This window comes from Misgurnus anguillicaudatus, chromosome 2, assembly GCF_027580225.2.
Source record: "Misgurnus anguillicaudatus chromosome 2, ASM2758022v2, whole genome shotgun sequence".
In the NCBI taxonomy this organism is placed as follows: Eukaryota; Metazoa; Chordata; class Actinopteri; order Cypriniformes; family Cobitidae; genus Misgurnus; species Misgurnus anguillicaudatus.
Window position 1 is genome coordinate 41367984 of NC_073338.2, and position 24803 is coordinate 41392786.

General features: G+C 36.4%; 2 protein-coding genes across 5 annotated transcripts in view; one reads left to right on the forward strand and one right to left on the reverse strand.

Moving 5' to 3' along the window:
* LOC129442910 (CMP-N-acetylneuraminate-beta-galactosamide-alpha-2,3-sialyltransferase 2) overlaps nucleotides 1-24803 on the forward strand; it is a 30641-nt gene that overhangs the window by 4149 nt on the left and 1689 nt on the right. The window contains exons 2-4 of one of the 3 annotated variants that reach the window (XM_055203229.2): nucleotides 18475-18517; nucleotides 18954-19147; nucleotides 24545-24724. In XM_055203229.2, the coding sequence (XP_055059204.1) occupies nucleotides 18515-18517; nucleotides 18954-19147; nucleotides 24545-24724 (377 nt within the window). In that variant the 5' untranslated portion in view covers nucleotides 18475-18514. Of the gene's footprint in view, nucleotides 1-17829; nucleotides 18518-18953; nucleotides 19148-24544; nucleotides 24725-24803 lie in introns of those variants that run through there. The other 2 variants (XM_055203226.2, XM_055203227.2) reach the window with 2 other exon arrangements.
* Nucleotides 1706-13372, reverse strand: adhfe1 (alcohol dehydrogenase iron containing 1). 2 transcript variants are annotated; one of them, XM_073855354.1, is made up of 14 exons: nucleotides 13251-13372; nucleotides 12980-13029; nucleotides 12864-12901; nucleotides 12605-12658; nucleotides 12261-12415; nucleotides 9561-9757; nucleotides 9388-9465; nucleotides 5472-5577; nucleotides 5197-5349; nucleotides 4453-4551; nucleotides 3933-4011; nucleotides 3731-3827; nucleotides 2337-2494; nucleotides 1706-2180 (listed from the first exon to the last, which is right to left on the reverse strand). In XM_073855354.1, exons 1-14 carry the CDS (start codon nucleotides 13301-13303, stop codon nucleotides 2097-2099), a joined length of 1401 nt encoding a protein of 466 aa, XP_073711455.1. In that variant the 5' UTR covers nucleotides 13304-13372; the 3' UTR covers nucleotides 1706-2096. The 2 variants fall into 2 exon arrangements, with proteins under 2 accessions (XP_073711455.1, XP_055059199.2); XM_055203224.2 differs by having other exon boundaries at nucleotides 12864-12910; nucleotides 13251-13371.

Sequence of the window (24803 nt, forward strand, 5' to 3'; positions counted from 1 at the left end):
TTAAAAAAATATAACTTCTCAACTTGAACTTTTTTTTTATTTATTAATTAAGTTTGTCCCCCTTAAAGGCAGGATAGGCAGGAATTATCCAAAAAACTCTTCTACAAATCTGTTCAAACCGTCCCTACATACAAATACATAATCAAAATGTAAGCACTCCGAAAAAGAGAGCACAAAACTCAAGCGTCTGCAGACCTCTCACGGCTGCCCCACAGCTAATTTCTCCATTCGGGACGATCCAAATGATTGGCTTGCATGACTATCACTCTCTCTCGCGACCATGGCACCACCCCTGTTGTTATGGGATCTGCCCACACATGCACACACCCGATTAATTTGAACGTGCACGAGGCACTCTAGGAAGAGCAAAAGTATGGCAGAGAAAGTGCATTCAGAACTCACAGTATCTGCATATCCAGTCAGTGAAGGCAAACAAAGGAATAAACGAAGCAATCAAACGAGAGTAAATATCGCGTGGCTTTTCCTCGAGTCGGTATTGTCTCCGGAGTGTAGTCCTCATCAGAGTCAACAATGCTTTCATCACGGAAACTCTTACATGCAAAACACTGGCTTAATAGTGAGTACTAAAAGCCATCCTATTTGTTTATATTCATAGTGATAAAGTTAGGTGTATTATTACATGTGATTGTGACATGATGTTACTATATGCTCCGCGCTCCTTCCTCTCCGCTCGTCTGAGGCGAATGCTTTCATGTGATTTGGGGGCGTGGCTTTAGAAGAAACCCAGAAGGGAGGGGGTGAATGGAAAAATGAGCTGTGTTTAAAACAGTCGTGAGAAGTCCACAGACACTCGATTTTTACTCTCTTTTCCAGAGTATTTACATTTTACTTATGTATTGATATATAAAGACAGTTCAAACAAACTTGTCAAAAAGTTCTCTCTAGACAATTCCTGCCTATCCTGCCTTTAAAAAACCTAAAAAAATTTGCTCTTTGCTCCCCCTACAGGTTGAAACGCGGAATTGTCCATTACCACTATCATAAATAATTTAGCCTATTGCAGCAAAGCTGGCTCTGATTGGATAGTAGGTCTGCCGTAAAGCAAGTTTTTGTAGTTTTCACTCAAACTACAGGGCCGCGACCCGACGGTTGGAAACTTCTTTATTGCGGTTTTGGCCGATAGAGGGCTGCAAAGCGAATGTGATGTCTAAGACAAAATACGGTAGTGACAAAACAAAGCAGTTTTCCCTTTAGGGCTACTGTAGAAAAATGGCGGAACAAGGGGACCCGCGCTGTATGTAGATAAATACGCCTCATTCTAAGGTAATAAACACATAAGTTCATTATGTAAGATCTTTTTACACCGCTGATAATATAGTTAAGTATTATATCGCAATCCTGTCATTAAATCCTTCTAAAAGTTACACACTGCACCTTTAATGTAAGAAAATGTTTTTTTTTTCAATTAATCCAGCTTTTTACAACAAAGCACACTGAATTTGCCCAGAAGCTAAAAAAAACCCAAATTCAATTATTTAAAAGTACACTGTAAAAATCAATTTAAATTTGTAGTTAATTTCTTTTACTAGTGACGAGTTTCTATAAATGATAAAATTAAGTTGAATTACCTTAAGTTATTTCAACTTTATTTTATAATTTATAGAAACTCCTCACTACAACTAAGAAAGTTGAAATTGTAAATTTAATTGTAAAGTGCAACAAGGAATTTTTACACTGTACTGAATAATTTTACACTTTGATTTAGTTTAATATAGTGAATAACACTAAGCTAAATGTAATCTAAATCAATTTTGTTCTGATTCACAAATCAGTCACACATGTACAAGGCTAAGGTGTGTGGTCACAAATATAATTATGGGTATTTGTTTACAGCATTTCATGATTTGTTACACATGTATTAGTTTATGACTCGATTGAAACACAAGAACGTGTGCATTATTTACAAGTACAGTATCTGACAGTAAGGCACTACTGCAAACCCTGAAAGGATTAATGGGCTGTGCACTTAGATCAGTGTCTTTGCTTACATAATACATTTAGCACAGCTAATCTGTGAGTCTGCACTTCTGAGAAATGAGTTTGTTTTCAGTCCAGTGCTAAAATCTTCAGGGTGCTCAATAGAGCTTCATGGAGGCAGCAAACAGATCAGCCAGATCCTCCTCACTGTGAGTCCTAGGGGACAGTTTAGTGACCCTCTCCTGCAAAACATACACAAAACAAAATTCATTACTGAGACACATTTGTGTCATTGTTCAAATTATTTGTGAGATTATCTGTTCTGCACATTTAGTTTTATAATTCAAGACATTCAGCAATTTAACCTTCATTTAATATAGATAGATTGATTGGCTGACCTGAGGTATAGTGCCCTTCACCAAAGATGGGATGTCCTCTTTAGTGTAGCCAATGGCAGACAAGCCGTCCTCCACATCCAGGTCATATAAAAAAGTTCTGATAGTGTCAGCCAATAAACGGCCAGCATCTTCTTTTTTAATGTTATGTATGTCGACGCCTTATAAAACACACAGAACAACACACACAGTCTGTAATGTAAACCTTAAAGGATTAATCAATTTTCTTAAAAAAAATCCAGATATTTACTCATCACCACCATGCTATCCAAAATGCTGATGTCTGTCTTTGCTCAGTCGAGAAGAAATTATGTTTTTTGAGGAAAACATTCCAGGATTTTTTTCATTTGAATGGACCCCAACACAGTTTCAACGCCGTTTCAAGGGACTCTAAACGGTCCCAAACGAGGCACAAGGGTCTTATCTAGTGAAACGATTGTAATTTTTGGCAAGAAAAATAAAAAATATGGACTTTTAAACCACAAACTCTCGTCTTCCCCCAGTCCTGTGACGTGCAACCTCAGGTAATACTTCATCACATCAAGAGGTCACGGATGACGTATCGAAACTACGCCCCGGTGTTTACAAGTGTGGAGAAAGAGGACCGTTCCGACGTGTTGTATGTCGAATGATAATAATTAATGTCTTTGTGTCAGTTTATTGTTTACAATGGCTCGCAAATGTGCGTTTCATATATGTAACACGTGACCTTTACACATAATTACGCAAGGTAGCGCTGGCTCGTCACATAGCCGGAGAAAGAAGAGAAGTTGTGGATCAAAAGTGCATATTTTCCATTCTTCCTGCCAAAAATGACAATCGCTCCACAAGACAAGACCCTTATGCCTCGCTTGAGATAGTTTAGAGTCCTTCGAAACTGCAATTTTAAAGTGCATTAAAACTGTTAAGTGTTGGGCTCCATTAAAGTCCATAAAAACGAGAAAAATCCTGGAATGTTTTTTCTCAAAAAAAAAAACACAATTTCTTCTCGACTGAACAAAGAAAGACATAAACATTTTGGATGACCTGGTGGTGAGTAAATGATCTGGATTTTTTTAAAGAAAATGGACTAATCCTTTAAGCCATGACCAACATACAAGTGTAAATCAAAACATACATTTCAGATTGCAGGTTTTAAATCAACACTATAGCTTTGCAAAAATGTCAATACATTACTTTTAGAATGTGATGTGTGACCCAGAGTCTGTGAAATCCATCATTAATTTCACATTGGCATAGCCTTACTCGGTCAATATTGAAGATATCAGGGTTGTATTTTCACAAAATGTTCTTTATGTTATGTAAGATGATTTTATTTTAAAAACAGTAGATCATAATGAATGACTTGAGCTGGGATTTCACAGACTGGGTCCCATGTAGCGTTGCATGTCTTTTACCGAGTATCTGTGCTGCCTCTAGATGGCGCTCTGGGCACATGCTGGCAGTAAAGGCAAAAACAGCTGGTGATGTAAGAACTACAGACAGTCCATGAGGCTGAAAAAAACGAAAATAAATTACTTAACAACAATACAGAAACAATTTTCTTTATTAATATGTAATACATTCTACAATATGTTATGTAGTACACAAAATATTTACCACTATAGGATGGTTCACATTGTAGCCTTTGGCCCTGTGAGTTTTGACATTCCCAGCAATAGGGTAGGACATTCCGTGACTCATTAAAAAAAAAGAAATAATTAACAATTTAAAGAAATAAAATCACCAAATAGACCATTACTTTTCCAGAAACATTCACTAATGTAAGCCAAATTAAATTAACCTCCCAGATAGAAAACTAGTCTTACCTTGTTTGAATCTGCAAGATGCACAAACTTATTTCTCTCACTATTACGTTTAAATTATAAGCACATTATCATAAAAGTCACACATTTTCATGAAAGTCAATGTCTGATTTGTTAGTCATTCCCCAAACTCTCACAGCAATGAGTTCGGTCCACCTGCACTGTCTGATATGCACAGGTGTAGAAATCAAGAAAATTATCGCAGTGTAGCACTAGCATTTTGATAAGCAATCTCCTAAGTGCTCTGTGATTTGATGCTTGCAAACTCATTACCAGAATCAATTATGTTTTGGATGCTAGTTTGGTTTAATTACCATAAATGGACTCCAGCATTGCCAAAGCCAATTCCTGCAAACACACTGGCCAGGTGCATGCTGGACCGAGCCTCCACATCTTCTGGATCACGCACTGCCCTACAACATACATGTGCTTTCATCAATTAAAAAGCACCTATTTCATTGCTAAAAACAACATTATTTTGTGTATTTGGTATAATACAATGTGTTCGGGTGGTTTATAAAAATGTTTAAAAAACACATTATTTCCACATACCCTACATTTTTCTAGCTCCAGATATCCCTGTCTTCCTGAAACGCACAGATTTTGTAAAAACGCACGGAATTTAAAAAGCGCTGTGTCCCTGATTGGCCAGCTAACCTATACGTTTTGATAGGCCTAAATACCTCTGACATCTGACGTAAATGTGATGCTCCTTACCATGTTTGAAAGATTCTGTCACAATGCAATGCTAACAGGAGTTAACTTACAGGCTACGAGTCAAAGCGGGAGGAATTATGATAATGTCGGTCTTGTCTTCATCACCAATCCTAGGAAGTAAACTGTTGCCTACAATCCATGTGTTTGTTTTGTAGTCCAAGAAAAGAGATTTACATTGTAGACGATAACTCGCGTCATCGTTTACTTTGGGGTTTGTACCTTTTGCATATCGTTAACATGTACTACTACATACTTAACACACCAAAGGAATTGTAAAATCGTGAATACTCTTACACACACAGAAGCACTAAAGTTTTACATACCCAAACACAGAAACATACCTTTTCAAGTATTTGGCAACAATCTTGAGAGCGTGTCTTGCCCAAACATCGCTGATTGGATTACTGCCCTGGTAGGCGGGGCGATTGATTGGGTTTGATGGGCAGGGACTCCTCTGGTTATAAGGCAATGCAGTGAAAGACTCTAATGCATGACTGAAAAGAAAGATTTACACATTATAAACATATTGCAGATGTATACATACAACACATGTAGTCATATCAACATGCATACCATGCACAACTATTTTGCTTTGATCTTGTATCTAAACACACACCAGAGCACATCAAACCCGCTGTTAGCTGCCACTCTGGAAGGCATGTGAAGAGTGTGCAACGGATCCACCATGCCCAATGTTGGCTTTATTACTCGATTCACTATGCCTAAAAACAAACAAATAATGTGTTTCAGTTAAATATGCTACATAGATATTGACAGAAATTATAAACCAAAACACCTACACATTAACTGTGCACAGTAGATAATTCTTAAAGGAACAGTATGTAAGAAATTTATATCAATTAATCAGAAAATGGCCCTGATATGTCACTAGACATTAAGAAATAATTTTCATTTCAAATACTTATATCGCTGACAACAGTGGTCCGGCCAGGATATTGTCATTTAAAAAGTGGAGTTGCAGCCCTTAACTGATGTTTATGTTGTCATGTTGTGTATTGGCCACCAGTTGTGTGATTGCAGTACCAGTTTTAGCCACAAGTTTTGTGCTTGCAATACCAGTTTTGGCCACAATCCTACATACTGTTTCTTTAACTTATAAACGGCTTCATATGACACATGCATTGCCACAGTTAAAGGGGCTATAGTGTGAAAATCTGACTTTTTCCATGTTTAAGTGCTTTAATTGTGTCTCCATTGCTTCTATCAACTTAGAAAATGTGAAAGATCAACCCAGTAACTTTTTGGTAAACCATTCTATGCAAGCATGTGAAAAATTAGGTTTTGCCCACAGAATTCGCCTGTTTTGTGATGTAGGTAGCAATAATACTAGGGTTGCACAAAATATCTCACGCGATTGTCACGCGCATCTTGTCAATAAATTAGTAATAAATCGGCATCATCTGCCCTCAGATGGAGCGGCACCCACCACACAGAGCCGCAGCTCACCGACAAGCGGGGAAACATCACATTCATAATCGCAAATGAATCTCCTGTGATTATGAATGCGATATTTCCCCGCTTGTCCGTGAACTACGGCTCTATGTAGTAAATGCCGCTCCATCTGAAAGCAGCTGATGGCGATTTATTACTAATCAAGGAACAGGCGTTACTGACGAGATACTGACCAATATTTTGAGATTGCTTTTTTCCTCTCTAAACTGTAGCTATTTGCTGCTGACGTATCAGAAACACTGATCAACACTACAGAAACCGAGAAAAGTCATGAATGTCATATCTAGTTAATTTATAATTTGCAACACAGAAATTAAAGTAAACTATGTGTACCAAATATATTTCCATAGCATCATACTTTTTCATTGCATTTCAATGCATTAAACTGCATTGAATGACATCATGTTGAACTGAATCGAAATCGGGCCGCTGCTTCTTATGTATCTTTAACTTTTTCCTGGCCAGCGTTTTTAAAAAGAAAATATATAAAAACATACAATATATCAAATAAAAGAACAGACCCTCTGCTTTTTTAAAAAAAAAGAACGTTTCATTAAACGTTTCATTTTTATCACCTCTCAAATATAAGTAGGTTTCTTAAAAAAAAAAAAATTAGCAAAAAGCTGAAATAATTCAATTTTTGTTAAGTCTTTTGATAGAGACAGATTCAGAGCGATCATCAAAACATACACAGAGTTTTAACTGTTTGCCTTAAGGGAATACTTCTGGGTTTTATAAGTTGGTTTAGAGCGCCAACTGATGAATAATAGCAGAAATCCGAATTGGCGGAAAAACTTATCATTGGCAGGGAAGCATTTTCTCTTAATTGACTAGTTAACTCTTCAATGGCGGGGAAAGAGTTAATGTATTGTATTGTATTGTATTGTATGCTATGCATCGAGATTGGCCTTAGTTAATGGAGATGCACATCCATAATAAATGGAACTCGCAGCAGACAGACAGTTGGAGGGGGCGAAGTTAACAAATCCTCCACCCAAAACATCTAGCTGAGGTCATCAGAAAAGATTTGCCACAAGACAGTGGAAGTACATTTTCAGATTTTGATTAAACTTTATGAGGTCAAACACGTGACAAAAAAATTACCCACACCAGAGAAATTGTTTATAATGAACTTTGCAATATTAAAAAATAAGAATCTCGGTTTGGATTTCATGGTGATTTTGAGTTTGGGCCACAAAAGCCATTTGCTTATGTTGTTGCCGCTGATACCCCCTATAGACTTTTAACCTTTAACGCCAACTCTGACCCATAAACTTCTAACACTAAGCCTGAACTTAACCCAATCTCATTTTAAAGCTCCAGTGTGTACTTTTTTTAGTTAATTCTTAGGAAAAACCCATGTTTTCTTCCAAAAGTATGTGCTCATTCATGTGTAATTACTTCCACCCCACTAATCAAAGTATTCTCGTAAGTGTAGAATCTGCTCGATTGGCTAAATCAATGTTGTGCCTTCATCTTTGAAATACATTTGCAGACGAGGGACATTCCTGAAATTCAAGCTCCGCCTTTCGCGCTTTCAGAGCACACTCAAGCTGGCCGCTAGCTGAAGCCTCCCGAGGTTGCATGTGTAGGCGGTATACGTCATCAAGACAGTCTTATTTCAGAATATTAACAATTATAAAGCTGACATTTATTCTTAGTTAATTGTAAATTGTTGTTATATGCTTATGACTTGCGAATGTAATGCTCAGTTAATTTAAATAAACCAGGCTTGATGACGTATGCAGCCCGGATATGCGACCTGCGTAAGACTGAATCCTTCGGCCGCACGCCGTGATAAACCTGCGATCTAATGCTTTGAAAGTTTGTTGAAGAACTATTCTCGAGGACATTAAAACAAGTCGCCAAGGAAGCGAAACAGGGATTTTAAACGACAACGCGACAGGAAAAACATCAAGACCAAAGTCAATATTGGAGTTAGTTTTCCAAGATGGGGCTCATTGGACTCAAGTTACTTTCTATCTTCACCACAGGTAATTCAGCATATTCGTTTACATCTATACAGTTTATGTTGTAAACTTGAAGTTTTATAGTTCTTTGGCTAACTATAGCATGGGTATGCGTAACACTTGTTAGTGTAAACATGCATGTGGTTTAATGTCTTGGAACAGCCAGACGCCGTCTCTCCGCCCATTTATGTAATCTGAGGTAGTGAGATAAATGTTTTTCATCTTTTCTGACCTCTAACACAAACACACGGTGTACAGCGCTATTTTTAGCCTTTCATTGATAAAAGCGTCTGATCTGCGCGTCTTTCGTTTCATTTTACAAGCGTGTGAAAGTTGAGCGATCTTATTTCACCAATATCAGAGAAAGCTCTTACATATACACGGACATGTAACGTTTACTTAAAACATAAGCATTGGACTCTGACATATTAGTTTGCGTCCATTTAAACCCGTCATTACTCTAGCTCATGAGTAAATGACAGGAGAGGAACTGGTCCACAGACCATCCCCTCAGTAATCTGAAGAGAAGCGGTCGAAAATGGACAAAAAGAGACGGATTTAAACACCAAGTGTAAACGTAATGTCTCTCTCTCGTCCACTTGTGATCTGATCGATGAAAACACATCTTAATACCAAGTTTAACAGCCCCTGTGATATTTTTCCTCGCGTGGATGAAAAAGGAGTGTTTAAGCTACGTTTATGATTGCTTTTTGTAACTTATGTGATTTTAAGCGGACATATCATGACAATCAGACTTTTTACATGTTTAACATAAATCTGTGTGCTTTGACGGATCACAGGCAAAGGACAATGCAAATTGTTCATTTTTTTTCATTGCTTTTTCTTTAGCTACTGGAAGCCATGTTAACCTTGGCATGACAGGGCCACCGTACTAGTTAAAACGCGTTCCGAATGGGGGGGGGCTAGAAAGTAATAATCAGTTGGTTGTCATATAGAGCTTTACCGCTAGATGGGAGTAGATCATACACAGTGGGGCTTTAAACCTAAACTCCCGACACTCAACCTCTCTCTTAATGAATACAGAGCACAGTGATAAGGTGTTAAAATTAATACAATGTTTCTGCGAACCAGTTTTAGCCTTCATTTCTTCAAAATCAAAGATGGCCACTCCTGTGGTTTCACTTCCAGTACCAGCTGTAGTGGGAACTTGCATGGACACAAAAAAAACACACACAAAATTATTTTAAAATAATGTCATTTAGCAGCGTGTGTTAACATACAGTTGCACAGAGTTTTTATACCAGCAATAAGTGGCTTCAGTATGCCTGTGACAGGTTTTCCTTTTCCAATTGGTGCATTTACAAAGTCCAGAAATTCTGCGTCTGGGTGTGATGCATAGAGATTAGCTGCTTTGCAGGTGTCAATCACAGAGCCCCCACCCACAGCAACATAAACATCAAAATGTCCTTTTTTGGCAAAGTCGATTGCTTTTTTAAAACTGTGAAGAGAGAGAGAGCGGTTTACAAAAAGTTGCATATATGCAAAATGTTTTGATTTGTTTGTTTATTTTTTGCAATTTGCTAAGAGTATCTTTAGATACACCTGCGAGCAGAGCATTAGTAATCAATACAGGAGAAAACAAATGTGTTGATCAGTTTTTCAGACACCGTAAAAGATTACACAGGACCAAGATGGAATGACGTTTAACCGTATTCTGTACATGGGGGTCAAGTGTTAGATGAGCATCAAATATAACACCCAGGTTTTTCAGGGTTTTTTTTTTAAACTGTAGCACTGAGCGATCTATATTAATTGTTGCATAGCCCACTTTACGTTGGTTAGACGAGCCAATAAGCATCACCTCTGTCTTTTCACTATTCAAACATAAAAGTGTTATCTAAGACCCAAAGACCCCTGTAACGGCTGAATGTAATGGCTGGATATTTTAAAATAAACCTTTAAAACCTTTATTAAAGGAACAGTATGTAAGAAATTTATATCAATTAATCATAAAATGGCCCTGATATATCACTAGACATTAAGAAATCATTTTCATTTCAAATACTTATATCAGTGACAACAGTGGTCTGGCCAGGATATTGTCATTTAAAAAGTGCACTTGCAGCCCTCAATTGATGTTTATGTTGTGAATTGGCCACTAGTTGTGTGATTGCAGTACCAGTTTTGGCCACAATTTTTATGATTGCAGTACCAGTTTTAGCCACAAGTTTTGTGATTACAATACCAGTTTTGGCCACAATCCTACATACTGTTCCTTTAAATAAAAGTGTGTATTTAGCAGAAAAAAAGAAAAATGGACGCCTGCACGTCAAGTGAGAGCGAGAATGCGCATTATCATTGCTCTGTCAATTAGAAGTCACCGGTATAACTGCACAGCATGCAACAACTTTGTTTTATCAAGATGGTTTGACAAAAGAAGTGTGTTTTTGGATGTAAGGAGAAGAAAACCTTATTTGGCTTTCCAAGTTACCCTATATTAAGACAACAATGGATGCAATTCATTTTTTCCGGACAGCAACGTGATTGCAAATGGGTTTATGTTTGTTCTATGACTGCATTTCAGAGAGGATTGCTTTACAAACGAGGCTCAGTTTGACGCCAGATTTGCCACTTGTTTACAACTGATGGAGCGGTCCCAACTTTAAAAGACCCTATTTAAGAGTCGCAACCAGAGGAGGTAAGTAAAGCAAAATCTTACGTGTTTTGTTTGCCATCGACCTATATGTGCATGTAATGTAAACAAACATGAACAACAGCAAACATTTTCCGCCTCAGTTGGCATTGTACTGCACTTACGGCATTTACACCTTTTAAACGAGCAAATGCAGAAAAAAAATCAAGATTTACGTCTCATTTAAACAAACAAGAATTAATTACCAGATAGAGACATCCTGTTGTAATCGTTGCTTCTGTTGTTCCTGTTGGTCAATTACTGACTCAGTATCCGATTCTGGATCATATATGTAAGGCTGTATCTGACTGTAAGCCATAGTTTTTTTTTTCAGAAAATAGAAAAAATGAGTAACTCCAGACAAATGTAAAAAAAGCCTTTAATCAAAAAATGGCTAGATGGCCAATGGCCACCTGTGGTTGCGACTCCTAAACGGGGTCTTCCGCTCCATCAGTTGTAAACAAGCGGCAAATCCGGAATCAAACCGAGCCCTGCCTGCAAAGCAACTCCCTCCGAAATGCAGCCAGGGAACAAAAACACATTCTCAATTACATTGCTGTCTGGGAAAAATGCACTGCATCCACTGTTGTCCTAAGACAGGGTTACTTGGAAAGCTAAATAAGGTTTTCCTCTCATCACATTCAAAAACACCCTGGATTTTTGTACAGCGATTGCATTATTTATAAAAAAAAATTTGACCAAGAGAAGCGTTCCTCCTTCTTTGTTCTAAGTTTTTATTTAAGTTTGATTTCCATCGGTGTCACAACTGTTAGATTAGTATCCAAAGGCTGCGCTTACTCGTTAACTCTTTCGCTCCGCCCACCGTACGCCTTCAAGTGTTCGTCTTTCTCCGAAAAAAACAGAAAGGCTTTTCTGTCTTTTAATAATCTGACAACACGAAAGACTAACATTAGATTGGCCAAAACGGTGTGTGTTATGTGAGCTTTGTACCACGGGTCTGTTGAATGCTGCATTCTGATTGGCTGAGAAATGTTCTATGGGTGTTGATTATTTTTCTGTAAACCGCACACCTATCTTTTCAAATGTCTTAAAAATAGGCACCAGAGCAATGTTTGTGGTAACCGTGGTATAAGCGGAATAATTGACTCCGGTCCTTTGAATTATTTGAAAATAATGCACACCTGCGGTGTAACGGCACTCCGCTTCGCGTCGTGCCGCATTACCACCTTGGTGTGCATTATTTTCTTATAGTTCAGTGGCCCGTCGTCAATTATTCCTTACTTAAAGAACTGAAAAACATAACTGTATATAATAATTTTTCTTTTGGATGTATCTCTTTTGCTTGCACCTTTTGTCTGTTGGTTCCACTCTGACATCCTCAAAGATCTGATAATTCACTCCATGCTTTGTCATTGAATCTATTACTGCTGCGACCGGTGGCAGTCGAGCCAGATTTTGGTCCGTCATGAGACAGACATTACGGGCTCCCATGTTCTGCAAATCCTGATAAGAAAAATCACAAACAGCCAACTCTCTAACCAATAAAGAACAAGTTTTAAACAGAAATTACTTGGAACTGACTTTGCAGGAATTTTGGAAATCCATTCAGAGTTTACACATTAAACAAGGTGAGTAAATGTTGACCAAATATTTCATTTTGGGGTCATAATAATTCAAAATGAATTGATATACCATTCCAATTTCTCTGGTCACTCCCGGCCCAAATCTGATATTTGAACAAGCCATCTAAAACAGAAAATTATGAAAAATATATATCGTAGTAGTAATAAAAAAAGAAAAAACATTCATTAAATTTGATATCAACAATGTATTCTCTTTGCTTGACTGGTTCATTCATTTAAATAATTTTAATTGATTTAGAAGTGTTTACTCTAAAAACTATACACAGACAGACTGTTTACTGTAGTTTATTTTAGTATTGAGCTCTTACTTCAAACGCGTAGTCAGTTTTCCGCTCATGAAGCGTACCTGCAGAAACTACACACACACATAAATCACATTCACTTTTCATTTATTCAGAGATGATGAATAATGACTAAACTTTACCTCCATGATGAATGTGTGAATAAGCTTGAGAATGAGCGGGGCATCTGCATCTACAAGACATCTGCGTGCAAACATAATGATAATGATATGTAGCCTATAAGGTGTCTTTCAATACTACATTATTGTGTGTCCTTTGAATTTTGTTTGTTTACACTCTCAGGCCGTCGAGCACAGCAAATATGCACACATACCTGCACAAATACCAAAGTGCATTAACCCAACAAACACTGCAATAACGCGGATAGTGTGGATTAAAAATATGTAAACTTACGACGCGCTTGCCAACTGTCGCATTAGATGAGCGACTCTCTCACCGCCTGCCATGATTTCCAAACTGAAAAAAAGACCAATGGCGCACTGACTGAACCTTCAATCTTCCGTATGCGCTCCTGCCACCTGCTGACAGCTATGTGCTTATGACTCGCTCATGAATCAATCCATAATACATATTTTTCTAATATACTGAATATATAATTGGCTACATTTAGTATACATTTAGCTGGATGTATAACCTGAAGACAAACATTTACAAATCATATTTATTTGTACTGTAGCAACTACAGCAGCTTTACAAATAATTCTGCCTTATGAACCCCAGTGAGTGAGATTAAGGGGACTTTAATAATAAGGAAAATACACTAGAACAATACAAAGCAAATATGTTTGTAGCAAGAAATTAGAGATACATACCTAATAAATAATTTAAAAAAAAATATCTGAAATTTTCTGGGGACCCCTATAGAACATTTTGGAGGCCCAATAGGGGTCCCTTTCTAGTAAAAGTTCTTAAAATTTAAAACTAGTTATTTTATAATCTATAGAACATTTTTGGACTACAAAAAAAATGTTTGTGCAGCAGAAAGATTCTTTGTTGAACCATACAGCCTGACAAATAATGTGTTAGTTAGTAGTTGTACTTTATCTTTGGTCTCGCCATACAATCACAAAACAATAAACAATACACAACATCCATAATAATAAAATGTTTATATATATATAAAATTAGCTGTAATTATATATATATATATATATATATATATATATATATATATATATATATATATATATATATATATATATATATATATATATATATATATATATATATATATATATATATATATATTAATTTTACGAAATTATTTTGAATACAATATTTAAAACATACATTAAAATACATTTTCTAACTCTTATTCAAAAGACTTATTGCATTTGCTATGAAAGTTTGTTTATATATTGCTTTAATTGCTAGAAACCTTAAGAGTGTATTCTTATATTTTATAGTTTCTTCAGTCGCTTTGTTGCATTTCTCGAATCATTCTTATAATTTGCAATTACTGCACTTAAAATCCTTTGTTTACCTCTCAAAAGTAAATTTTTACATCAGTTAAACTAAACATGTCAGTCCCATTAAAATGGCAAGTCCATTGTTCATGAACAAGACAGTCAAAATATTTAGCCATGTTGTCAATATACCAAGTGTAAACAATTATATGTGTCAATATTTTCTTATGTAAACTCTGGACGAATTCACATTTTCAGCTTTTTTTCTGTTAACAAATTACACACATACAATACAAATAAAAAAATTACAAAAGTAGAAAAAGCATGCAAAAACATGCTTACTAACAGATTATGACACTAAGGTCAGTGTTTTTACATATGAAATGCCTTGTACAATGAACTAATGTTTAAGGTGTAAGACTATTCAACACATACCAGTATAATGTATTTCAATTGAAAATGTAGCAAACCGCAGACAATTGTACATAATCACCTGCATGATTGTACCAAAGCATTTGCTTTTATATTGTGCACAACTAACTTGATGATGTGAAGGTTGAACAAAGTGTTTAAAAAGATTATTTCTGATCTGAGGAATGCTCCAAATCGGCTGAGAAAAACTGTAAACGCGTGTTTGTATTTGAATATTAATTTTCCAATGTTTTTGCAATGCTAAATACTTTTTTTAACATGCCAATGGGAGATTGGGTGAGTGAGAGGGTGTGTGTTTCTTTGGTGTTGTGTTGGGGAGCGTGGTGGGCTATGGTAGGTATGATTGTCTTGATAGATGTTGTGTCCATGAGAGGTTCAAATAGCTTCTGGAGTATGTGCGGGACAATGTCTGTGACTAACTTGACAGTTTATTTTACTTTCTTAGCTAAACTGTAAAAACATCTTCTTGCACTTAAATTATTAAGTTTAATCGACTTGGATTTGCTGGTGATTTCAACTGTATTGACTAGTGATGAGTTGCTGTAACTTAAAAAACAGTTGATATAACTAAACAAATTCAACTTGATTTAATAAGTTAAGAAACTTGTCAAGATAGTTAAAATGACATGTAAATCCTACTTTGAATAAACTTAAAAGTTAAATTTTTTACAGTGTAGCTAAGAAAGTAAAATATGCTGTCAAGTTTCTCATACAAACAGACATTTAAAGACACACTGTCCTGCACATAGGCCTACTTTAGAAACTATATTTGAACTTCTCATGGACACAATATTTATTAACATAATCATATTTACCATAGCCTACCATGTTCCTTAACATAACACTAAAGAAATACACACCCTCTCTCTCTCACTCACCCACTCTCCCACTGGCATGTTAAAAAAGTATTTAGCATTGCAAAAACATTGTAAAATTAATATCTTTTTTACAATTTTTTCACAGTGATATAATTTGACATTACAAAGCATGCAAATGCTGCATTATCGTGGTGTTGTTATCAGAGTTTGGCTAATCTGTCATTGCATGTTTGAACTACAGCAAAATCATCAGTGTTAAATGTACACTGCTGGTGTTTATATGAGTACCATCAGACACGGTGACCAAGATGTCCTTACCTTAAGTCAAATAAATGTGTGTGTTCGTCAATCAGGCAAATAAAAAACATAAAATAGAATAGACCTAGTATATATTAGTGGTGTTGTTTTATACATATTATACCTATACGCTTTTATACCCAAAAAACTATTATGCCCCAAGTAAACTCTGCTCATAGTGTTGCCGATTAAAATACACTTGGCAAAGAGAGCTACGAAATACAACACAATTTTCTCTTTATTTGGAGCGACTGTTAATTCGCCGTCCTCTTCCCTATAAGTGCCCTTGAAGGGCACAAAAAAACTGCTTTGGAGCCTATTTTGCAAATGCCTAATAAACTTGTATTTTTAAACTTGACAACATGTCATTTTAGAGTTAGACAATAAAAACTGCATGACTGTGTTTTACAGCATTTGCCACTTATAGAAATTACAGTATTAATCGCAGCTGTTTGCCAGTAACATACTGTAGATTTAAATGTTTATTATTTACTGGCAAGAATTTGTTCAAAGTTAAATGAACATTAAACATTTTGGGCCCTATTTTAACGATCTAAGCGCATTGTCTAAAGCGCACAGCGCAACGTCTAAATGGGCGTGTCCGAATCCACTTTTGCTAATTTAACGACAGGAAAAATGGTTTGTGCGCCGAGCGCATGGTCGAAAAGGGTTAGTCCTATTGTAATGAGAGTATTTTGGGTGTAACGTGCAATAAACCAATCAGAGTCTCAGCTTTCATCCCCTTTAAAAGCAAGTTGCGCTGCCACTATGTTTAATCCCTGTTTAGATGACGGACTTTGTAAACTGAAAAACTAAACGGAGGAAGAAGATCCCCAGTTTAAGATTAATGTTAAATAATTGTGTTGTTTTTCACTTGTATTGCAATTGTTATTTTTTTACTAAAACCTTTAAAAATCTTTTCTTTTAGTAATGGAAGTAAAAAAGTAGGCTTGTAATTGCCTTAAATGTATGGGTATCCAATATAATCAAAAAAGAATTTACAAATATGTAAGAAAAGGTTTGTACTCTAACAATACTTTATTTGTAACAAACAGGAGATAAAGAATTTACAAACAGCTCTCTGCGCGTTTCAGCACTTTGGACAGCGTTTTTTTAGCAAAGAGTTTTTTTTAAGCATTACTTAATAATGTTTCTCATCTCACCATATCCACAGGTACAGAGTCATTATAAATTAAAAAAAAACATTTAAAAACAGATGCATTTGATTAAAGCAAAGCATTTATTTACTTACCAGGCTGCAGGTGAAGCAGCTCTTTGTGCCTTCTAACGTCTCATAATTAGTCCTCATTTATGTCAAAGAGACTCAATAATAATCTTTTACATTCAATCCTTTAATCTTTCATATTTAAAAGCATTTTTGTGCTGCAGCACATTCATGTACTATGTGATAAGCAAACCTGCGTTGTCCTCCCGTTTATAGGCGCATATTACTGCGCTCTTTAAATGACAAAAAACATATTGCGCCATTGACTTTAGACCAGGTTTTAGTTGACCAATGGCGTAGTCTATTTTAGTTGTCTCAAAATAGCAACGCGCCAACAATGCGCCTGAACACACCTCGTTTTCAGACCAGAACGCCCATGGGCGCAAAAGGGGGCGCAAATGCATTTGCTATTTAAACAACGCGGCGCTAAACGTGAAAATTATAATTGCGCAGGGTTGAAACTAGCAAAAGACACTTGCGTCGCGCACTGCGCTGGGTGTATGATAGAGCCCTAAGTCTTTATCTTTACAGAATAAAAATAAACTAGCAGCCTCATGCAAAGCTTTCTGGAAACCAAAATATGAAGGGAAAAACGGTTAATAAGGATTTTTGGTTCTCAGAATGCTTTGTGAGCCTGTTTTTTTATAGTTTTATTCTGTAAAGACAATGATTTGTTTGTTTAATTTCATTTCATTTAACTTTTAACAAACTCATAAATAACATAAATTTAAATCTACAGTAAGTTACGGGCAAGAAATGTTTATTTTTTTAATTGTCCAACAAAAGCAAGTTAAGTTAGTTGGCTCAACACAAATTGAATTTTCAACATAAATTTCAACAAATTAAGTGGACTGAACTTAATTTTTATTGTAAGTACAATTCATGGTGTCATAATTTTATTAAGTTAAACCAACAAGCATTATTTTTGATGTGGTTAATGTTTTTCATTGTTATAGTAAACTGAAGTTTAAAAATTGTATTTTTAAAGTAGCATTTTCAGATCACTTTTTAATTATTACATTTTAAAATATTTGTATTATTTATTTTGTGGCAAATTAAAACTTGCCCAGGGCACCAACAGAACCTGGGCTGACCACATGACACGTAAGAGGTAATGATTAAAGAATAAGAGAGGAGGAGAACAGAACTTATGCCAAAGCAAATAAATGAGTAATTAAAATTAATGTATATATTAATGTAATATATATATTCGTCGGCAATACTACAGATACAAGAATGATTGTCTTCAAGAGACTGCGACGTCAATACATCATCTTATTTCTGAGTTTAATAACGATCTGTTTACTTGTCTATATCAAAACCTCACAAAACATAGTCTTGAAAAGGCTGTGTTCTTGTAAGACTTGTGTAATGGACTTTATGGAGGATGAGTGGGTCGTTTATCATTTCAACCCCAAGGTTCCACCTATACTCAACAGGAAAAACAGTGAGCTACACCAAGACATCTACAATTGGTGGATGGTAAGTCTACAACAATAGATTACATTGATAATCCAGAATTAAATAAAATAGGCATCTTACATGTTTTCATTTAGATTTTCAGATACTTTAACACACAGTCTGAATATCTTTTAGTGTAATAATTAAGTTATATCTAACGCTACATTTAAAGTGAATCAGAAAGACAAGAACAGGTATTGTACAAACTTTAATGAAAACTTTAAGTTTTGATCCACTTCAAATGTTGACTACTAGTGTGTGTAAAACTGTATATATAAAACTATATCTGTAGAGTGTTGAGAAATGTATTGTACTAAAAGCAGCACATATTGTTGAATTCATATGAGGAAATTCATATCCTGATACAAATTAGGCACATGATCTGTTGATCTTAATTTGTTTACATTGTAAACCGGTTTTGCTGTCTTGAGTGAGTCTAGTTTTAATCTTTTTCTAGGGGTTGCAATATTCAGCAAAGAAAGTCAACTACACAGAAGTGGTGGACCAGCTGTTTTCACTTTTCCCAGATAAAGAACACTTCTCAGATGGTGGTCCAGATCGCTGCAGAACCTGTGCTGTGGTGGGGAATTCTAGGAACCTTCTGGGATCCCATTATGGGACTCTCATAGATATCCATGATGTTGTCTTTAGGTAGTACAAACTATAACTTTGAATGAATCATCATTCCGGTTTTACGTTAGTATTCAAACATGACACTTTGTACTGATGTGTCATTAAGATATGTCCAATGAAAGGTTTGTTTCATGATAGGTGGAATTATTGGCATTAAAGGTGCCAAAGAATGCGTTGAAGTTATATTGAAACTATGTGTTAAATATGATATCTATAGCATGTATGTGACTTTATTAATTGCAAAAATTATCCAGAGACCGTTTACATGTCCATTTACAACCCTAGGATTTGCCTTTAGAATAAAATGGTCTATACAACAAACAACAAATGATGTAGATTAATGATGATCTGAAGCAGCGTGGAATTATGGGATTTGTAGTCTTTAAAGGTGCAATTTGTAAGATATTTGCAGTAAAATCTCCAAAAACCACTAGGCCAGTGTTATATATTTTGTCCAGCTGATTACTATCAATATCTGTAATGTTTTCAACTACTTGTAAATCGTGAGAAAATTTCCATTCAAAACATTGACACGGGGCAGTGCAGTCTCCTGTCAATGACGTTAATATCCATGTGACCCTTTGTCACCGCCTTTACTGACGTAAACCACATGACAACACTGGTCGAGCTTGAAAAAATAAAATGGCGGCCAAGGAAGTGGCTGGAGCACAAATTTAGTGAAAATAAACGTATATTTTCACTTTTTAAGCATTTTAATTTCATTTCTAGCGAGAAATTAGTATTGTAGTTTTCAAATATGTGATTAGTTATCACAAAGGCGCTCTCTGTTTATATTTCAAACACGCTGCCTTTGAAGCGCGTCGGAAAGCCTTTCTCTGAGCGGCCTTCAGGCCATCCGGTGCCGAAGTCATGTCCTCATGAGGCAGCGAGGCCACAAGTCCTCACAGTCTTGAGGTTTCGGACGCAGCCAGTGTCGTGAACAAATGCGGAACTACGCGCTTGCTTATGGACTTATGGATATCTCTGTACCGTCTGCCGCTGGTTGTGTCAGCTCCTGTAAGCGTACGGGCCAACCAAACGACCCAAGAAGAGTTTTGAACAAAACGAGGGAGGATCAATTTGGTGTTGCATTATCTGGATAGAGAGAGCTTCACGACAACATTTAGACCGAGATTCTGATCCTGCTTGTGTTTTACGCGATGGGTGAGTTGTTTTGATTCGTAACCCTTCAAAAAACGTATGCTATTATATTGATCACAACATTAGTGTAATCAGCGCGTCTTCTCGCGGAGGATATGCACATCAAAAGGTATTGTACAGCAATATAAATGGTCATTTTAAGACACTTCACAATAAGATTTGTACTGTCAATACATTATGTGAAAAATCATTTGTAGATTGTAAGTTGAAAACTTAATTCTGAACTGTGTTTACCATCGAATTTGGACTAATACTGTAATATCAATATGACTAACAATTTCGTTTTGAACATCACATATAAACTTACATAATGAAATATACGATGTCATCAAACGCAACATTTATAAGACTTGATTACCTTATCCATCAACGTGATTTCTCGTTCTCGTCTGATATGGCAAAAGTTAAAGACTACAAATCCCATAATTCCACGCTGCTTCAGAGCGTCAGTAAACAACATCATTGTTTTTGTTTGATCTGGCGCCATCTTTCGGCGCATTTTACAAATTGTATCTTTAACTCAACCGCCGATGGCCATCAATCAGACGCGAATGAGAAATCATGTTGACGGATAAGGTAATCAAGTCTTATAAATGTTGCTTTTGATGACATCGGTTTATTTCATGATGTAAGGTTATATATAATGTTCAAATTGTTAGTCATAGATGTTACAGTATTAGTCCAAATTCGATGGCGTGTTAACAGAGCACAGAAGTGAGTGTTCAAAATTACAATCTACAATGATTTTTCACATAATGTATTGACAGTACAAATCTTATTGTGAGGTTATGTTGTAAGACTGTACAGTACCAAACTCTACTCTTATTAGTAAGTGTCTTAAAATGACCATTTATATTGCTGTACAATACCTCTTGATGTGGATTATATCGTCCGCGGGAAGACGCACTGATACCAGTCTACACACTTATCTTGTGATCGATATAATAGCATACGATTTTTGAAGGGTTACGATATTGATCCTCATTCTTTCTCTCGTCTTGTTCCAAACTCTTCTTGGGTCGTTTGGTTGGCTCATACGCTTACGGGAGCTGTCTTTGCTGACACAACCAGCGGCAGACAGTAAAGAGTAATCTTAGTCCATAAACAAGCGCGTAGCCCGACAGGCGCTAACGCATACTTCCGCATTTGTCCACGACACTGTTGTCATGTGCTTTTTTCGTCAGTAAAGGCGGTAACAAAGGGTCACGTGGATATTAACGTCATTGACAGGAGACTGCACTGCCCCGTGTCAATGTTTTGAATGGCAATTTTCTCACGGTTTACAAGTAGTTAAAAAAAATTAGAGATATTGATAGTAATCAAATGGACAAAATATATAACACTGGCCTAGTGGTTTTTGCATATTTTACTGCAAATATTTTACAAATTGCACCTTTAATAGCTCTGTGTGTGTAAATAGACCTTGGGCCCTATTTTAACGATCTAAGCGCATTGTCTAAAGCGCACGGTCTAAACGGGCATGTCCGATTTCACTTTTGCTAATTTAACGATGGGAAAAATGGTTTATGCGCCAAGCGCATGGCCTAAAAGGGTTGTTCCTATTCCCCTAATGAGTAATGGGTGTGTTTTGGGCATAACGTGCAATAAACCAATAAGAGTCTCAGCTCTCATCCCCTTTAAAAGCCAGTTGCGCCTGGCGCCATGCCTAATCTCTATTTAGAAAGTGTAATTTGTAAACAGAAAAACTAAGCGGAGGAGGAAGACCACCAGTTTAAGAATAATGTTAAAAAATTGTGTTGTTTTCATTTTTACTGAAATCGTTATTTTTTGGATTAAAACCTTTACAAGCCATTTTCTTTCAGTCTAGTAAAAATAGCAGGCTTTTAATTGCTGTAAATGAATTGATATCCTACATAATCATTGTAATCTCATAAAATAATTAGCAAAATACTTGTAACAAACAAGAGATAAAGAATTTACAAACGTGCGGAGAGCCGTTTTAGCACTCGGACAGCGCCATGTTTTTTTAAAAGCATTACTTAAAATGTTTCTCATCTCATCATATCCACAGGTACAGAGTCATCGTATACAATAAATCCGTGAGGTATAGAATTAAAAAAAAACACTTAAAAATAGAGCCATTTGTTTAAAGCAAAACATTTAATTACTTATCAGGCTGCAGGTGAAGCTGCTATTTACGCCTTCTAACGTCTTATCATGGATCCTCATTTATGTCCAAAAGACTCAATAATAATTTTTTACATTTTAATCCTTTGATTTTTCATCCATGTGATGAGCAAACGCGCGTTGTCGTCCCGTTTATAGACGCATAACAAATAAACAATAAAAAAAATATTGCGCCATTGACTTTAGACTTTAGATCAGGTTTTTGTTGGTCAATGGCATTTCTAGTCTATTTTATTCTCAAAATTGCAACGCGCCAACAATGTGCCTGAACACACCTCGTTTTCAGACCAGAATGTCCATGGGCGCAAAATTGGCCGCAAATTCATTTGCTATTAAAACAATGTGGCGCTAAATGTGAAAATGATAATTGCGCCGGGTTGAAACTAGCAAAAGACACTTGCATCACGCATTGCGCTGCATTGCGCCGCATTGCGCCGAGTGTATGATAGGGCCCCTCATGTTTGAGCCTGAATTAGAAAAAGATACAGAATTTGAGGAATAATCAATTGTTTGAAGACAAGGGCGTAGTTTTTTTGAAATTTTGACATTAGTGGGGACGTAAATAATATAAATTATATTAATATTAGGTGTCATATTTATTAAGGTTTACTAGCCTGGGTGCCAGCCGATCTTAGCCCCGCCCACAAGAATGTGAAGACGGGAAGATCGGTCTGGCGTTTCTCCGTTGAGGAGCTACTATGCTCAGACAAATGCTGGTCGAACCAATCAAATTGTCAGGGCGGGCTTTATACGATGATGGACAGATAATCAACAGTAACGTAATGAACCACGTCACCAAAGAGCGCGTGTGTTGAATGGCTGCCGCTGTAGAGTTCAGATGTGTGGATTCTGACATTGAGTCTGTTCTAAAAGATATCGACAGAGCATTGATTTTAAAAGAGGAACAGAGAAACGCGAGCAGGGCATTTGTTGATGTTTTTGCCGTCCTTCCTATTCGGCAAAAGTTGGTCGCAACTGAAATGGCTAACGTTATCACGGCGATGCAACTCTGCGTGCACGACGAGATGGATATAATTAGCGGTCGTTGCCAGCTTTTTTTCGGAAGCCCGGAATCGTGGTTGCTGAATAATTGGAGGGACATGCTAGGCTCCAATATTTTCAAGCCAACGTAATGGGTATTGTCGTGGATGAAGTTCACCTAACGTACAAATGGTAAGAGATAGTCTTACTCTATGACTTAGTAAATACTTCATGTTGTGATAAACGAAATGTTGTAAACATAATAGGTGTTGATGTTCATTCGCTAACTCAGTATAATCACAATGTTAGTGTCATTGTAGCGAAGTAACTAGCAGTTCGGTCAGGCTGTAAAAGACGTAACGTACGTTACACACTCGGTTGCTCTGATTGGTCGTAGGTCTATCCAATTGAGTGCAGAGGCATTTTTCGGTTGAGACACGCCTCATAATTATAGCTCAATGGAGCGGTATCAGACTCAAATTCTGACTAGAATTGAGTATGACAACGTCAGGCTAAAGGTTTACCACAAATAGCGTAATTTTTTACAAAATTGTAAAAGAGTTTTATTCTCACTAAAATGATTCCTGAATAAATTGCAAGGTTTAGAAACACATGCAAATGATTAACTTTCTATATAAATAATTATTTATTTCTGAATGATGCGTATTTAAGCGATTATTATTAAAGAGATTATTAAAATTTATGCACCATCAAAAATGTAATTTTTTTTTACCATCCTTACCTTACCGATATTCTCACAAAACTCGTTGCTGCTTTGTTGCCTACATGCTGATGTCCTACCAAATACATGGGTCACAATCATCCAGTTTTTTTTAAATTGCACAGAATTTTTCAAAGCCCTTAACCCAATCCTAAATCTAACAATTTGTCATTTCCTCCAAAAAACACTTAAGAGTTTACATTTATTTCAGACAGAAATCTTTTGGATGTGAAATAATGGACAGTATCGCTCTGTGGTAATGCTTTTAGCCACCCACCCCCAATTCGAACACTGATTATGACACACATTAATAAATATGATTCCGATCATCCTCACTGTTCTTGACAAACATTTTAAACAGCAGTGTGCCTTACATAACCATTGACACCTGTTACCTCTTTCAGGATAAATGAGGGTCCAACAAAAGGCTATGAGAGGGATGTAGGTTCTAAGACCACTCACCGGATTCTTTATCCCGAGAGCGCTGTGGATTTGGACAACTCCACCCACCTAGTGCTTTTTCCTTTTAAAATCATGGACATGAAGTGGCTCATAAGTTCCTTCACCACCAGAAACATCACACGGTTAGCATATGAACTCACAAAGTATAATGCATTTTGAAAGATACAATATCTGTTTGCATATTTTTTATGTTTGTTCCTT

What these genes read in the sequence shown, in the direction of transcription:
- adhfe1 (XM_055203224.2), bottom strand. Translation starts at nt 13,303, where the DNA reads ATGGCAGGCGGTGAGAGAGTCGCTCATCTAATGCGACAGTTGGCAAGC. An exon ending in AGAGGCAGCACAGATACTCG is followed by an intron (nt 2,495 to 3,730) that starts GTAAAAGACATG and finishes GTGTTTTATAAG; the next exon opens with GCGTCGACATACATAACATT. An exon ending in TGAAGGGCACTATACCTCAG is followed by an intron (nt 2,181 to 2,336) that starts GTCAGCCAATCA and finishes TATGTTTTGCAG; the next exon opens with GAGAGGGTCACTAAACTGTC.